Genomic DNA, 16,846 nt, shown 5'->3' on the forward strand with positions numbered 1-16,846 from the left:
ATAAAACTAACATCAGAACTATATGGAACAGTAAATAGTATTTTTCTTCTTACTTGTTTTTAATTGTTATTTTTAGAGCAGTTTTAAGTTTGTAGCACTATTGAGAGGAAATACAGAGGTTTCCTGTGTGCTTCCCACACAAACACAGCTACCCGAACCAAAGTGGTCCACTTGTTACTGTTGGTAAATCTAAATCAATGGGCCATAATCACCCAGAGTCCATGGTTTACATTTATATTCAGTCTTGATGTTTTAGGAAATGTTAAAATATTGATAGATTTGATACCGCTATGTTTTTTTTTTTAATATCAGAAACTAAAAGCAAATGGAAGTTATATGGTTGATTAACTGGAGGCTACATTTCTGACATTATAAAGGACTAATACTAGTGTTTGAAGTATAGTTAACAGATTAGTAAGAAAGAGAGGAATGCAGCTGAAATTGTAGTGCCTGTCTATAATCCCAGTACTCAGGAGGCAGAGGCAAAAGCATCACTGTAAGTTCAACATCAAGCTAGTCTCCCTACCAAGTTACATGTAACCCTGTTCCTAATAAAATAAAAAATTTGTGAAAACATCAGGAAAAGGCCAGTTGGATAGTGAATAGACTACTCAGATTGCAGATTTGAATAAAATGAGCTTGCCTAATATTATACCTATCTATCTCTAAGAGAGCAGCTTGATAAAATATAAGTATCTCTGCTGGTTAGTTTTATGTCTACTTGACACAAGCTAGAGTTATCTGAAAGGAAGGAACCTCAATTGAGAAATTTTCTCCATGAGACCCAGCTGTAAGGCATTGCCTCTTGTAGTGATCAGTGGGAGAGGGCCTAGCCTATTGTGAGTGGTGCCATCCCTGGGCTGGTGGTCCTGGGTTCTATGGGAAAGCAGGCTGAGCAACACATGTAGAGCAAGTCAGTAGGCAGCACCTCTCCATGGTCTCTGCATCAGCTCCTGTCTTCAGGTCCCTGCTCTTTTTGAGTCCTGTCCTGACTTCCAGCAATATGGAAGTGTGAGCCGAATGAACCCTTTCCTTCCCAACTTATATTTTGGTCATGTTGTTTTGTTGCAGCAATAGAAACCTTCACTAAGACAAGGGTACCGGTATTGTGGGGTATTGCTGTAACAGACCTGACCATGTTTTGGGGTAGATTATGGAACACTGGGTTAGAAAAGCCACTGAGTGTTAAAGAGTTCAGTAGGAGCTTGGAAGATAAGAATGTTGAGAACAGTGCAGAGGATGAAGGCATGGCTTATAAAGTTTCAGAGGGACATTTGCTATTTTGAGTTAAGGTTCTGTGGTTCTGGTTAGCTGCGGCAGAAGAATCGGCTGTGATTAACAAGATACCAAAGTTACTAGAGTGAACCCTTTGCATTCCCTGGATACTTCATGCTGGTTGGCGGGGGGGGGGGGGGGGGGGGGGGGGCGGAGGGGCTGAGAATTTGGCATTAAGAAGAGACCAGCATTGTTGAGGTGAAATCTTCTAGGAAGTGTTTCCTGAGAACACAGAGAAGCTGTGTTCCAGAACTGGCCATGGTTGTAGCATACTTGGTGATGTGTAAGAGTCACGCAGGTGGTACTGGTTTTGAAAGCATGAAGGGGTCATGAAGAGCAGCTGAGACTTGGCACTGTGAGAAGCCAAGAGAGGCCACTGGTGAAGATTCAGCCCCAGTGGCAGTTGAAGACCCAGGAATGAAGGGGTCATGAAAAAAGTTGAGACTTGGCACCATGAAGAGTTCAAAGCCAGCCTGGTCTACAGAGCGAGTACAGGACAGCCATGGCTGCACAGAGAAACCCTGTCTAAACTAACAAATAACAACAACAACAAAAGAGAGATCTAGCTTTAAGGCATTTTCTCAATTAATGATCAAGGGGGGTGGACCCAGCCCACTGTGGGTGGTGCCATCTCTGGGCTGGTGGCCCTGGATTCTATAAGAAAGTAGAGTTCTTTTGGCTTGGAAGAACCTTCATGGAAGGAGCTCCAGGTAAGAGATAGGGATGTTTTTTTCTCTGGATTTGCAGGAACAACAGAGAGGCAGCTGGCAGGACACAGGTAAAAGAGAATTCTAGAAAAGAGAGCTAAGGAGCCCTCTTGGGCTTGGAGGAGCTCAAGAGACAGGTAGACTAGCTAGATAAAAGGACACAGAGAGAAAGAGGTTCCTAAAGAGCTAGCAATTTAGTTGTAAAATATATATTTTGTATATAGTCCAAAAACTAAAGCTACCTCACTAAGCTAGCAGATTTTTTACCGCCCACCCCCCCCGCCCCAAAAAAGAAAGAAAGCAGACTAAGCAAGTTGTGGGTAGCAAGCCAGTGAGCAGCTCACGAGACATCTAGACTAGTTGAAATGGTGGAGCCTCACAGTCAGTGAGAGATCCTGTCTCAAAGCAAAGCATGAGGTCCTGAGGTGCCAGCAAGGTGACTCAGTGGATAAGGGTGCTTGCCACTAAGCCGCAGTGCTATCCACAGGACCCACATATGGGAATGCAAGCCAACTCCTTCATGCTGTCCTCCAGCCTGCACAGTCCACAGGCACACTATAGCAAGCCTTCCCTTCCACCCCCTGACACACACACACACACACACACACACACACACACACACACACACACACACACACACACACACACCAATTAAGGGAAGTAATAGAAGAAGGTACCCGACACTCACCATCCTGCTTTGACATGTGTGTACAGGGGCATGTGTACTTGCACACACACGTGTTCACACTTGAGAATTAAATAATCAGGTGATAAAAATAATTACAAAAAAGCAAAATATTGTAAAATATAATGCACCTATTAAAAACCATATTGAGGTGCTGGTTTTAAAAAAAAACAGGGCTGATGATACATACTCAATAATCCTAATGCAAGGAGGTAGAAATGGGAATTCTTAGGGCTTTCTGGCCAGGCAGCTTAGCCTAACCTTTGAACTCCAGGTCCTGGTGAGAGAGCTCATCTCTAAAAGCAAGGTAGTATAGCTGGAGAAATGGCTCAGAGGGAGGTTAAGAGCATTTGTTGCTCTAAAGAGGGCCAGGTTTGGGTCTCAGAACCTACATGGTGGCTCACGATGATCTACAACTCCAGTTCTAGGGTTTCCCACACCCTCTTCTAACCTTGTGGGCACCTGGCACATATGTGGTGCACATACATACATACATACAAGACACTCATACACTGAAAAACAAAAACAAACGAAAGAGCTTTTTGAAGGGTGTGGTGGTACACACCTTTAATCCCAGCACACAGGAGGCAGAGGCAGAGGGATCTCTGTGAGTTTGAGGCCAGCCTGGTCTACAAAGGGAGTCAAGGACAGCAAAGCTACATAGAGAGACCCTGTCTCAAAAAACCAAAATTAAACAAACAAAACCACTCTGCTCATACACATAAAATCTAAATATCTGTGGCTTTTAAAATTTTATGTTCTGTGTGAATGTTTTGCTTCAGTTTATATATGTATACCACATATGTGCCCGTTACATTCCCAGGGACTGGGATTATTTATTGTTTGCAGCCAAGAAATGAGTGCTGGATCCTCTACAAGAACAAGTACTCTCAACTGCTGAACCATCTCTGCAGCCCCTAAAATTATTTTTATATATAAAAAAAGCAGGTTAGGCCATATACACTATGGTATACTAATCCTAGCTCTCGGGAGCCCAAGGCAGGAGTGTCTATCTCAGTAGGTAGACTCAGCTATATATACATAGTAAGACTTTGTCTCAAGAAAGAAGGAAAAGAAAGCAAACAAGCAAAAAACATGACAAATAAACAGAGCTAGAAAGTACTTATGAAGAGATAGGTGAAAAAACAAGTTTCAAAATCATGGTTTTTGAAAGTAGGTGTAAAGGAACAGACTAGAAGTATATGGCAAAGCATCGAGAATAGTTCTTTTTTCTGTTTGCAAACTGAACGAGTTTAGAGGCTTCTAGGTAAGTTTTGCTGTTTTGTTTTTAAATATTTCTTTATTTGTATTTTATGTGTACAAGTGTTTTTGTACTTATGTGCACTTGTGTGGACTTGGTGCTCATGGAGGCCAGAACAGTATGTTGTATCCCCTGGACCTGGAGTTACAGACAGTTGTGAGCCACATTGTGGATGCTGAGAGTTTAACCCAGCTCCCCTACAGCAACAGTGTACTGCTCCTAACCACTGAACCATCTCTCCAGACCCAAAATTTCCTGTTTTAAGCACTTTTAGTTAGTTTTAAAATGGTAATTTATAAATGAAGAGACTTTCTTTTGGTTTCCAAGTCTTGTACTGTGAGCAGTGGCCTTTCCATAGTTCAGGCTCTCTCCTTAACAGACCAAGATTTTTGCTGTTCAGCTTGGATAATAGAAATCTTCCCGCAGGCCGGTGGTAATGCACGCTTTTAATCCCAGCACTCGGGAGGCGGAGGCAGGCGGATCTCTGTGAGTTTGAGGCCAGCCTGGTCTACAAAGCGAGTCCAGGACAGCCAAGGCTACACAGAGAAGCCCTGTCTTGAAAAAATAAAAAGAACAAAAGAAAGAAATCTTCTCTTATGTATGCACTGGTATTTATATATAGAACATTTTTAGACTACATAATTGTAAAACAACTCCTGCTTCTTCATATATCCATGAGTCTACATTGCATGAATGCATTAATCTTTGCTTCTACTTTTCTAATTGTAAACTGGTAGGGTAAATGGAATTAAGGGCATGGTGCACCCACACTGACCAGGCACTTCGTATGACTCAGCATGAGCTCTTGAAATCTTGTAGTAACAGTTCAAAGACAATGACTAAGTTTTTGTTTTTGTTTTTGTTTTTCCGAGACAGGGTTTCTCTGTGTACTCTGGCTGTCTTAGAACTCACTCTATAGACCAGGGTGGCCTCAAACTTGGAGATCTGCCTGCCTCTGCCTCCTGAGTGCTGGAATTGAAGGTATGCACCACTACAGTTGGCTAGGAATAAGAGTTTTAAGAAGTTTCCAAATTGAGCCTCCAGCCCTTAAATTAAGGATAGATCAGCCACTGCCACCTTCATTGTCACCCTGCTTTCTCTGACTGATACTCAGGGCACCCCAATTCTTTGCCGTGGTGAAGCTCTCAGGAATCTAGCAATGTAACTTTTTCATGTGGTCCTTTCCATTTCCTTTAAATTGGTAGTAAGCTTGATTTACAGAAATTTCATAGGTTAAAACAAAGCATTGCTTTTTCTTTAATTACAGTAAAAATAAAAATTGATCATTAATGGTCATAAGTTTGGAAATTTCAGTTTTAAGACAGTGAAGGTCATGCCTCTTGGTGTACAAATGGGATTCTGCTATGCCCGCACTGATAATCATTGCTGTGTTATGTCTATAAACAGGTTCCTGGTATAAATTTACCTGTCAATCAGCTGACTTACTTCTTCGCTGCAGTCCTCATTAGTGGTGTTGTACATGAAATTGGACACGGTATAGCAGCTATTAGGTAATTAGACTTAACTTTTCCTTTTCTACTACTTGCAAAGAAGATTTTCATTGAGAATTTATTCCTAAAATCTTGTATATTTGACGAGTTTTTTTTTTCTTTCTTCTGTAGCTATTACTCAATATATACCCACCATTTATCACTTTGGAGTTTAAAAGGATTAATAGATTGCTGATATGCCCTTCTAATCATGTGATCATCTGTATTCCAAGTCTTTCTGTCCTTTGCTTTATGCAGCTATGATTATAACCTCAGTTCTTCAAGGTTTTTCATCTAGTGTTTTTATTTTAAATTTTGTATTTCTTTTTTTACTTATTATGTGTGTGTGTGTGTGTGTGTGTGTGTGTGCATGTGTGCGTGTGCAACACACATACTGTGCCATGCTTCTGGAAGTCAGAGAACAACTTCTGGGAGTCACTGGCCTTCCACCATGTGAGTCCCAGAGATCAAACTCAGGTCATAGAACTGACAGAAACTTTCTTTACCCACAGAGCCATCTTGTTGACCCATCCTCTAGCATTCACTGAATTCCGTCCTCTGCCACTGTCCCAGCACATTTTGCGGGGGGAAACGGTAGTAAGAAGGAAAGCTTTCTCTAACCCAGGCTAACCTCAGACTCAGAGTCTTCCTGCCTCAGTATCCCAAGTATCAGGATAACAAGCATGTGCCACTGTACATAGTTGCACCTTAATCAGCTGAAAGACTTTCCTGCTTCTGTTCATTTCCCATGTTCTGTAGGAAAAAAATCCTGGAAGTGCTGGGTTTAGTACTATCTAAGCCTATCTAGAAATTTGGGGATCATGCTGTATTGGTGGTTTTAAGCACCTAAATGTATATTTCTAATTATACCTAACTAATAAGATGGGAAGAAGGCAACCGTAGTCACTACTTCCCTGATTCCCCCATAACAGTTCCTGCCATAATCAGAAACATGCAGACAGACAAGAATGTTTTATCTTTTGTGTGTATGTACCAGGAAAAAGGCAAATCACTGTTCTGAAGAAAAAGATTAATCATTGTTTTCCAGTTGCTTATGAACAAGTCTAGCTACAAAGAATACACATTCATCTTAACACAGCATGTTTGAACAGGTGTACATACTACTGGTTTAAAGAGGTAGTTACCTTAAAACATTTTGGCATGTATATGTGCATATAGGGGGGTTTATACACATGTCACATGTGTGGAGGTTAGAGAACAATTTTCAGGAACCATTTCTCTCATTCTACCAAGTAGTTTACTAGGATCAAACTCAGCATGCCAGATGTGATAGCAAGCAGCCTTACTAATTGAGCAATCTTACCAATCCCAGTTACTTTTTATAAATCTCATTTTTGTTTCCACATGTTTAGATGTGTAATCTTTAGGCTTTTTATATCTAGAAGCATTATCATTAATAGTTTCATAGTTTACAGTATGTTTGTAAAAGATATTGGATGACTTTTTAATATTTCTATTTATTCTTTAAGAATTTCACATATGTATATGATGTATTTTGATCATATCCATACCCTACTCCTTGCCTCCAACTCCTCAGTTCTCTATGTGTCCCTTCCAAGTCCCTCCCCCCACTACTTATTAACCCTCTAAGTCCAGTTAGTGCTGCCTGCTGTGTGCATGGTTGTAGTGCCAAGCACTGGAGCATTGGTAATTTCCAGAAACCCTCAACTACCAATAAGTCCTCATGAGCTTCTCCTGTAGCACCCACACTACTAGTTTAGGCTACGGCGAGGGTCTGTAGATTAAAGAGACAACACAACAATGAGTCATTCGTGCTAAGAGAATGCCGTTTATTGGGAGTAACAGAGCTGCTTATATAAGGGATGAACCAGCAATCGAACAGCACTGTGGAAAGTCCCTAAGAAGAGACAAAGCGAGGGCCAAATCATGAGACTCAAAACAAGGAAAAGGAAGGCAACCGGTGGAGCACAGTGTTTCAACTGCACACAAAAACAAGTAAAGTTTCAACTGCAGACAAAAAGAAGGAATGGTCAGTACCAGCACAGCTGCAGTTCCCCACATTCTCCCCCTTTCCATGATATACTAGTGACCAGCTTGATCCTGTAGTCCTAAGCAGACAGCCAGAGCTGTTGTGAGTTCATGAGTGTACTGCCCAACTTACATGTGGAGGACAGCGTTTGGCTTAATCCTTCCCAAACTCTGGCTCTTAAAAATCTTTCTCCCTCCTCTTCCACAGTCTTTCTCTGAGCCTGAAGGGAATGGGTGTGTGACATCGACGCCTCGCTTAGAGCTGAGCACTCCATAGTTACTTATTCTCTACACTTTGGCCAGTTGTGAGTCTATATTATCTATTACCCACTGCAAGAATTAAATAAAGAGCAAGCTCCTCTGGTAATGAATGAGAACAGCACTAATGTATAAGATACTTATTTAAAAGGCAGGTTAATGCCATGTCTATTTACCAAAACAATAGTAGTAGATTCTCCCCTAGGGCTTGTCACTGTTCAGTCGCTGTGAAGAGACCATGACCATGACAACTCTTATAAAGGAAAGCATTTACTTGGGGCTGGCTTACAGTTTCATAGAGTTAGTCCATTATCATCATGGCAGGGAGCACGCAGTGCAGGTGGCACTGGAGCAGTAGCTAAGAGCTTTGTATACCAACTGGTAGGCAGGCAGAGAGAAAGAGACTGGGTATGGCATGGGCTTTTGAACCCTTTAATCCTACCCCCAGTGACACACTTCCTACAGCAAGGCAACACCTACTCTAACACTACCTATTCCTTCTAATCCTTTCAGACAGTTCCACTTAGGGGTGACTAAGCACTAAATATATGAGCTTTATGGTGGCCGTTCTTGTGTGGCCACCACACCTCTCCAGCTACAGGGCTCTGACCAGGTTTAACAAGTATGAATTCCATCCTGTGGAGCACACCTAAATCCAACAGAAAAGTGGTTGGTTATCTACATAACAATCTTAGCCAACTGCTTGTTGCTATGACTCACAAGATTTGCAGCTGGGTAAGACCATTGACACCTTTTCTACCCTAGCAGACTGCATAGCACCATCTGCCACTATAAACTATGAATTTTTTTATAAGTCTTGTTACCAACAAAGCATGATTTATACAGTTGTTTTATATATTTACTATTAAGTAATGCTTTCCTCATAGTACCTATTAAGTCCTAGGAGACTATTAAATATATAACATATTTGTAAAAAATGAAGTGATGGAAAAACTATTCCTTTTAAGGACTATCTTACCATTAACTGCTTTCAAATGTACTTCTTTTGGGGAAGAGGTAGTAGGAAGGAAAGTTTTCTTTAACCCAGGCTACCTCAGACTCAGAGTCTTCCTGCCTCAGTCTCCCCAATATTAGGATAATAAGCATGTGCCTTAGGATAAGGCATTAGGATAATAAACATTAGCTCAACATAAATATACTTGTGTAAATTTTGAGGTTTATTTATAATAACTAAGGCGAATAAGTGTATTTGAATCATATATTTGACTTACACATTCCTCTTTGTCCCTCTCTGAAAATAGTTTATAGTACACTGTAAATTTCTTGCTTCTTTTCTTTTCTTTTTCTTTCTTTCTTTCTTTCTTTTTTTTTTCTTTTTCTTCTTCTTTTTTTTTTTTTTTTTGAGACAGGGTTTCTCTGTGTAGCCTTGGCTATCCTGGACTCTCTTTGTAGACCATGCTGGCCTCAAACTCAGAGATCCTGCTTCTGTCTCCCTGAGTGCTGGGATTACAGGCATACTCCACCACGCCCAGCTCCACTGTGTAAGTTTCTATGGTTGACTTCTCATAGAATTTTATATATATATATATACCAAATTTCAGTTATATATGCAACAGTAGCAAAATCCTAAAATTTTGGCATTTTAAGTGCATTTCAGAGTTCTCTAGAGCCTAGGCCAAATCTGTATTATAGTATTTTAAAGTTTTGTTTACTAGTTTTTAGACTATATACTTTATCTCTTTAGGAAGATTGTTTTTAAATATTTGAATTACACTGAATTTTTATAATCACATCATTATCAACTTGAAAAATACAATAATATTAATTTCTTTTTCTTAATATGATTTTTTAACATGTTTTCTTAGGGAACAAGTTCGATTTAATGGCTTTGGAATTTTTCTCTTCATTATTTATCCTGGAGCATTTGTTGATCTGTTCACTACCCATTTGCAACTTATATCACCAGTCCAGCAGCTAAGGATATTTTGTGCAGGTAATAAAAAGACTTCATTATTTTTAAATTTTTATGTGTTGTTTGGGTTTTAATTTTTTTGTGGTTAGTGATTTTATTGAAAGCACTCTCATGAGAAATAACATTTGGTTAATAAATTCAGCTTACTAGACTACCTCAAAAGCAATTTTTCAAATAAACCTATATAAATTATTAAAAAAAGAAAGGCAGGGGAGAAAACTGCATATTTACCGAAGCAAAGGCATGATAAAAACCTGAAACAACAACTGTGAAGAATGACAACTTAGCTGAAATATATAAAGAAATGTGCAAAAGTCAAGAGAGAACATGAAAAGTCAGTCACATGATAAGTCATAATTCAAGAATGAAGAAAAGATGTTGTGCAAGAATTGATGCTGAACTTTAGCTCTGTGGGAGTTCATTCAGACAGAAAAACTCACCTGGAGATACACAGTTATATAGGGGAGAAATTCTGGGAAAAACAGACCCATCTCAGCTAAAGAAACACAGGACAAATCCACCACAATCCTACATCTCCTTTAATGAAATAACTAAGGCTAAGCTAATGTGGAAATAGAAATTTTGAACAGCCTATGGTGTAAGATGACTAACCAGGGAAAAAAAGAATTGAGGTGGGGGCCAACAATGTGGTTCAATGAGTAAAGACACTTGCTGCAAGCCTAATGACCTCAATTTGATTTCTAGGTCCTATATAGTAGGAGGGTGAGAATCAACAATGAGAAGTGGTCCTCTGAGTTCTATGATCATGCCATGACACGTGTGCATGCACAAAAAAAATAACATAATAGAAATTTCTTCAGGGACTAGAGGAATGGCTTAGCAGTTAAGAGCTGTAGGTACTCTTAAAGAGGACCTAGATTTGGTTCTCAGCACCCACATGGTGGCTTGCAGCTATCCTGTAGCTCCGGTTCTAGGGGCCTCAATGGCATGACCGCCACAGGCCCTGTAGGCAAAACATTTGCACACATAAAATAAATGACTCATAAAAATGAATATTTATCTTTAAAATTGGAGATGGGTAAAGTAAAAGCAGTAAGTCTGCATACTGATTCTCTCACTCTTTTACTGGAGCAAATAAGATACATGACATTAAGTCAGAAATTGTGGTTTTAGTGTAATAGTATATAGTAAATGATCTGAAAACTACATTTAAACATTTCAAGTGATCATAGTGAATGAAAGCATGAAGCACACAAAAGGAAAAAAAAAACCTTATATCAAGTGATACTATAAGCCAACCTAAACAACCTGAAAAAAACCCAAAATATATATGTTTCCTATATCATTATAAATTACCTCAAACACAATGAAATAAACTCTACTGTCCTGAGTTCCATTCCCAGCAACCACATGGTGGCTCACAACCATCTATAATGAGATCTGGTGCCCTTTTCTGGCCTGCAGGTGTACACGCAAGCAGAACACTGTACACATAATAAAAAATCTTACAAAAAAAATCTGCTGTTAAAATGTCAGGTTGAAGCCAGGCGTGGTGGCCTTTAATCCAATACTCGGGAGGCAGAGGCAGGCGGATCACTATGAGTTTGAGGCCAGCCTGGTCTATAAAGTGAGTCCAGGACAGCCAAGGCTATACAGAAAGACCCTGTCTCAAAAAACCAAAACAATAAAAAAAAGTCAGGTTGAAATGTGGTTCACTGGTAAGGTGCTTGCCTAGCATCTATGAGACCCTGGGATTGATCTCCAGCCCTACAAAAACAGCCCTTAGTTTAGATTTTTTTAAATATCCCAAGTTTGCAATGTTTGCAAAATTCTATCTAAAAATTACTCAAATATTGAAAAGTAAAACATGCAGAATATTCTATGCAAGTAATAAAGTCAGTTAATAATAAGGAATATAATCTACTATGAGAACTAATAATTGTTATTTTTATTCTATGAAATACCAGATCAGAACACTAAACAAAACAGGAAAAGTACAGGAATTATAATGTATTCATCTTATAATATGGGAGATAACCATTAAAAAATAAGACGATAGAATCTCATAATTTGTTACGTAAAAATTGGCCTAGAGACATTGTTCAGTGGTTAAAAGCACTGACTGCTCTTCCAGAGGTCCTGAATTCAATTCCCAGCAACCTCATGGTGGCTCACAACCATATATAATGAGATCTGATGCCCTCTTCTGGCCTGCAGGTGTACATACAGATAGAGCACTCACATAAAAATTCATTTAAAAAAATAGGTAAATCATATTGTATGTTGTAAACAGAGTTATTAATAATTAATCATAACTTGATTATGTGATAGTTATGATTGATTCATAAATAATGACATCATTTTATGAGAATACAATATAAAGCTTTACTAAAAGAAAATTTCAATGCCATACATAGTTATACAATTAGAAATAGAAATAAGTCAGACAATCAACTTAAGAAATAATGGAGAAGGGGCTGGATAAATGACTCAAAGTTTAATTAAGAGCACTTGCTGCTCTTGGAGAGGACCTCATTCAGTTTCTGGCACCCACATTGTGGCTTATAACCATCCTTAACTCCAGGTCCAGGAAATCTGACTAACTCTTTTGACTTCCAAAGACACAAGATATATTTGGTGTGTGTATATACACACAGGGAAAATAATTCCATACATAAAATAAATATTTTTTAAAAAGAAATACTGGTAAAATTAATAATTAGTATCAAAAAAAAAAAAATAAGAAATTACAGAAGAGCCAGAGTCTTAAATCCAAGAGTTAATCTGGAAAAACTAAATAAAATATTAAGCATCAGGAAGAAACAGCTGTTGATAGGATTTGTATTTAGATTAGTGAGTAATATGTAATACACAGGAAATTATACCTATTGACAGAATCTGTATTCAAATTGCTAAGTGTGAAAATAGCTGAAATTAACTAAATAGGCTAATAGTTGCAAAGAGAGAAATCACAAAAGTTGATAAAGAATTCTAAAAGTTTTTATAGGTAGAATAATTTAAAATCCTGAATAATAGTTTTAAAAAAGAGAGATTATAGCCAGGCATGGCGGCGCATGCCTGTAATCCCAGCACTCAGAAAGCAGAGACAGGCAGATCTCTGTGAGTTCAAGGCTAGCTGGTCTACAGAGTGAGTCCAACACAGCCAGGGTTACACAGAGAAACCTGTCTCAAAAAACCAAAAGGAAAAATATATATAAAGTGTGATGATCTATACCATAGTAATAAAAAAGTATACTAGTCATATAAAGCACATTTTAAACATTAAAAAATTGCTGAGTATCATTTTAATAGTCCTTTTCCTTTATATTATAGTACATTGCAGTTATAATACATAGTAAGACATCTTTATTTATATACTAAATATTTGTTCACTGGTAATGTTTATATTGAGGCAAATATTTAGATATATATAACCATTAGGATATTTACTTTTCAAAGTACTTTCATAATGAAAAGGTTTAAGGGCATGCATAATACTCAGTAAATATCCTCAATTGTTTTTCCAGTTTTCATTCCATATGTATTTTATCAGAAGTAGAGTCAAGAAATTTTTAGCATAAACTTTTCAGATCATATACAGAAGTCAACTAAGTTTTTCTATTTTTTTGTTTGTTGTAGATGGATTTTTCTGGAGGGTTGGCTTTTTTTTTTCTTTTGTTCTTTGAAACATGGTCTCACTATGTAGTCCAGGCTGGTCTTGAACACCAGTTTTTCCTACCTCCACCTTCAAAGTTGAGATTGTAGACATATGCCCTCTAATATCTAGCAGAAATTAAGTTTTGTTTTTGTTAAAAAAAAATAAAGCACTGATACATAGTTTTTGTGTGGTAAAGCACAAAACATTGTACATTTCAAGAATGCAATTTAGCACTAGAAACAATTATTTTCCTTTTTTTTGTCCTGTTTGTTTGGAGTTTTTTGTTTTGTTTTATTTTCGAGGCAGGGTTTTTCCATGTAGCCCTGGCTGTCCTGGAAGTCTCTCTGTAGACCAGGCTGGCCTCAAACTCATAGAGATCTGCCTGCCTCTGCCTCCCAAGTGCTGGGATTAAAGGCGTGTGCCACCACCGTCCAGCTAGCATTAGAAAATTTTGAAAATGAGTTTGCTATGGAAAATTTTTCTCAGCTAACATGGTAAGACTAAATATTAACATATTAAGATTTTTAAAACCATACTTAATAAAAGTAGTTGGGTATTTTATGTATTTATTTTTTGTGGTAAATATATTAAAGGACAAGTCAGTTAGCTATTACTGGTATTAACTGTTGCCATGTATATTTAATAAATTTTGTGATTAAATAAGGGGAAATAAATAATTATAACAGAACTTGGGGTATATAGTTACATGGTAGGATTCTTGCATAATATGCAGACACAAAGTGTAAAATTAAAAAAGAATAGATTGGCTGAGGGAACTTCAGAATATCAACTGAAATAAAATGCAGGAGGCTTCAATAAAGAATCTAGATGGGGGCCTGGCGTGGTGGTGCATGCCTTTAATTCCAGCTCTCGGGAGGCAGAGGCAGGCGAATCGGAGTGAGTTCAAGGCCAGCCTGGTCTACAAAGCAAGTCTAGGACAGCCAGGGCTATGCAGAGAAACCCCGTCTCGAAAACAAAAAAATAAAAAAAGAACCTAGATGGAAATTTTATATTCAGTCAGTAACTAGACAGGACAGCAGGAAAAGCCAATGCAGGTTCTGCACGCTGTACAGGAAGTTGCATAATCATTTAGGCATGCGCAAAAGATGCTTGAATAGTCTGTCGCAGTTCAGTGACGTGTACAGTGACGTGTACAGTGACGTGTACAGTGACGTATAGTGCGCATGCGTCTGATCCTCCCGGAAACACCGTTTACCGCCTCAGACGACGGCACGCCTTTCACCGAAGAGCCCGCTTTTTACTGAAGAGCCCGCTTTTCACCGAAGAACCTGCTTCTCGTCCGCTCTCTGGTTTGGCTTTTTATTGTTATAGTTTTGTTGTGTGGGGGTTTTCTTGTTGTTGTTTTGTTTTTGTTTTATTTAGCACGCAAGTGCGTGCTTTTTCTTCCCTGATTTTTTTTCTACTCCACAGCCATTGCCCACCTGCTTGCTACCCAGTACTGCTACGTGGGTCTCCGCCATGGCCTCAGAGGAAATTGTATTTATCACCACCAAAGAAAATGCAGAAATTCCTGCCGATTTTGTGGAGCCTCCGCCACTGAATGTAGAGACAGTTTCTATGGAAACCAGCGCAACCCAAACCGTTGAAATGTTTGAAGATGTAGGTGTCGATTGGGCGCATGGTGACCACTACCGCTCCCCTCTTATTACTGTGCAGCCCCTTGGGAGCAGCAACCTGAGGAATGAGGAACATAATCAGGAAATGTTCTTCCTGCAGACACGAGAGGAGGTGATGGGCATCCAGGACATAGACAACCTACTAAATTCTGAATTTGAAAGCCAGATGGTTGTGCCATTTATTCAAGATGATTTTTTCCAGCCGACTACTACCCCGTTGCCTAGCTTCATGGAGGCCGAGCATGATCAAGGTGAGCTCCTCCCCTGTGAAAGGAATCTCTGTGATCTGACGACCATTATGGAGGCCAGCGCAGAAGAAGGTGTAAACCCCGACCTAAGTGACAAATTGTGGCTGCAGAAGCAGGTACAAATTGAAGCTCTTGAGGGAGAATTACCCTTCACCTTGTGGGAGGCTAATGAAGAAAAAGAAGATACCGTGGCCAAAGTGCAGGCTGCTGACTCACCACCTGATTATTCTGAGTATATGATGGGAAAGAAATTTCCTCCTGAAGGAATACCTGGCATTGACCTGTCTGATCCGAAACAACTGGCAGAATTTACCAGCATGAAACCCAAAAAACCCAAAGGAGACTTCCCAAGACCTATAGCTTGCTCTCATAAAGGATGTGAGAAGATGTTCAAGGATAACTCTTCTATGAGAAAGCACTTGCACATTCATGGGCCTAGAGTGCACGTCTGTACAGAATGTGGCAAAGCTTTCGTTGAGAGTTCAAAGCTGAAACGTCATCAGCTGGTTCACACTGGAGAGAAGCCCTACCAATGCACCTTTGAAGGCTGTGGGAGGCGCTTTTCCCTCGATTTTAATTTGCGCACACACGTGCGAATCCATACTGGAGACAAGCCCTTTGTGTGCCCATTTGATGCTTGTAACAAGAAGTTTGCTCAGTCGACAAATCTGAAATCGCATATCTTAACACACGTTAAGAACAAGAATGACTAGTTGACTAGTTGAAAGGAGTGAGAAGATCCTTCTGAAGCCTGGGAAGTATTTTACAGTAATGTGCCTCGGAATAAATATACCTCACATTTGAATAGTTTCTAGGAAAGTTATTGCAAATGAATTCTACATATCTGAGGCTTATGTTTTGATAGAGTAAAAGTTAAAAAGTTTTATGTTGATAAGATGCCCTATTTTGTGCTGCAGTGGTGTTTTTGTGACGTTGATTTCAGCCAGAGAGACTAACCTCACGTTGTTGCTGAGATGGTTTGTAATGATATTATTCGAAGCTTGGTTTCAACAGGAGACTGATTCACAAACCTCGTATTGTTGCTAAATACGGCTTGTGTTCTTTTGCGATGAAGCTTTTTTAGAAGTTTCGTTTCAATGGGAGACTAAATCATGAGCCTCATATTGCTAAGATATCCTATCTTCTGCAGTGGTGTTGTTACAAGAGACTATTTCATGAGCTAGATATGCCAAAATGACCCATTAATATTCTGCAGTGGTATTTTATATGAAACTTGCTTTCAACAGACTAATTCATGAACCACATTGTTTCTAAAAATGGCCTGTGTTATTTTGCTCTGAAGATTTTTTAGGAGCTTGATTTCAAAAGGATACTAAATGATAAGCCTCACTGTTGCTAAGATGCACTGTGTTATTCTGTGGGTGTGATTTTGTATGTGTGTGTGTGTGTGAAGTTTGTTTTCAACAAGAGACTAAATCACAAACCTCATATTGCTCAGGTATCCTGTCTTCTGCAGTGGTGTTTTTCTGAAGTTTGGTTTCGACAAGAGACAATTTCACAAACTTCATATACTAAAATGAACTGTTTTATTCTACAGTGGTAATTCTGTGAGACTTGCTTTCACAACAGACTTAATATTGCCAACGTGCCCTGTGTTACTCTGCAGTAGTGTTATTGAAAAGTTAGTTTTGACAGGAGAATAATTCATGAACCTCACAACATAATGTTGCTAATATCCCTGTTTTGTTCTGCAGTGGTGTTT

The 16,846-nt window shown here is 39.0% G+C and overlaps 2 protein-coding genes across 4 annotated transcripts in view; both read left to right on the forward strand.

Moving 5' to 3' along the window:
- Positions 1–16,846, forward strand: part of Mbtps2 (membrane bound transcription factor peptidase, site 2) — a 57,109-nt gene that overhangs the window by 11,811 nt on the left and 28,452 nt on the right. For all 3 annotated transcript variants that reach the window (XM_051141028.1, XM_051141029.1, XM_051141030.1), the window contains 2 exons: positions 5,336–5,439; positions 9,513–9,640. In XM_051141028.1, coding sequence (XP_050996985.1) covers positions 5,336–5,439; positions 9,513–9,640 — 232 coding nt within the window. The remainder of the gene's footprint in view (positions 1–5,335; positions 5,440–9,512; positions 9,641–16,846) is intronic.
- Positions 9,513–15,836, forward strand: Yy2 (YY2 transcription factor). Its single transcript, XM_051141032.1, has 2 exons — positions 9,513–9,640; positions 14,670–15,836. The coding sequence occupies exon 2, from the start codon at positions 14,718–14,720 to the stop codon at positions 15,834–15,836; it is 1,119 nt and encodes a 372-aa protein (XP_050996989.1). The 5' UTR covers positions 9,513–9,640; positions 14,670–14,717.

This window comes from Acomys russatus, chromosome X (assembly GCF_903995435.1).
Source record: "Acomys russatus chromosome X, mAcoRus1.1, whole genome shotgun sequence".
Lineage (NCBI taxonomy): Eukaryota > Metazoa > Chordata > Mammalia > Rodentia > Muridae > Acomys > Acomys russatus.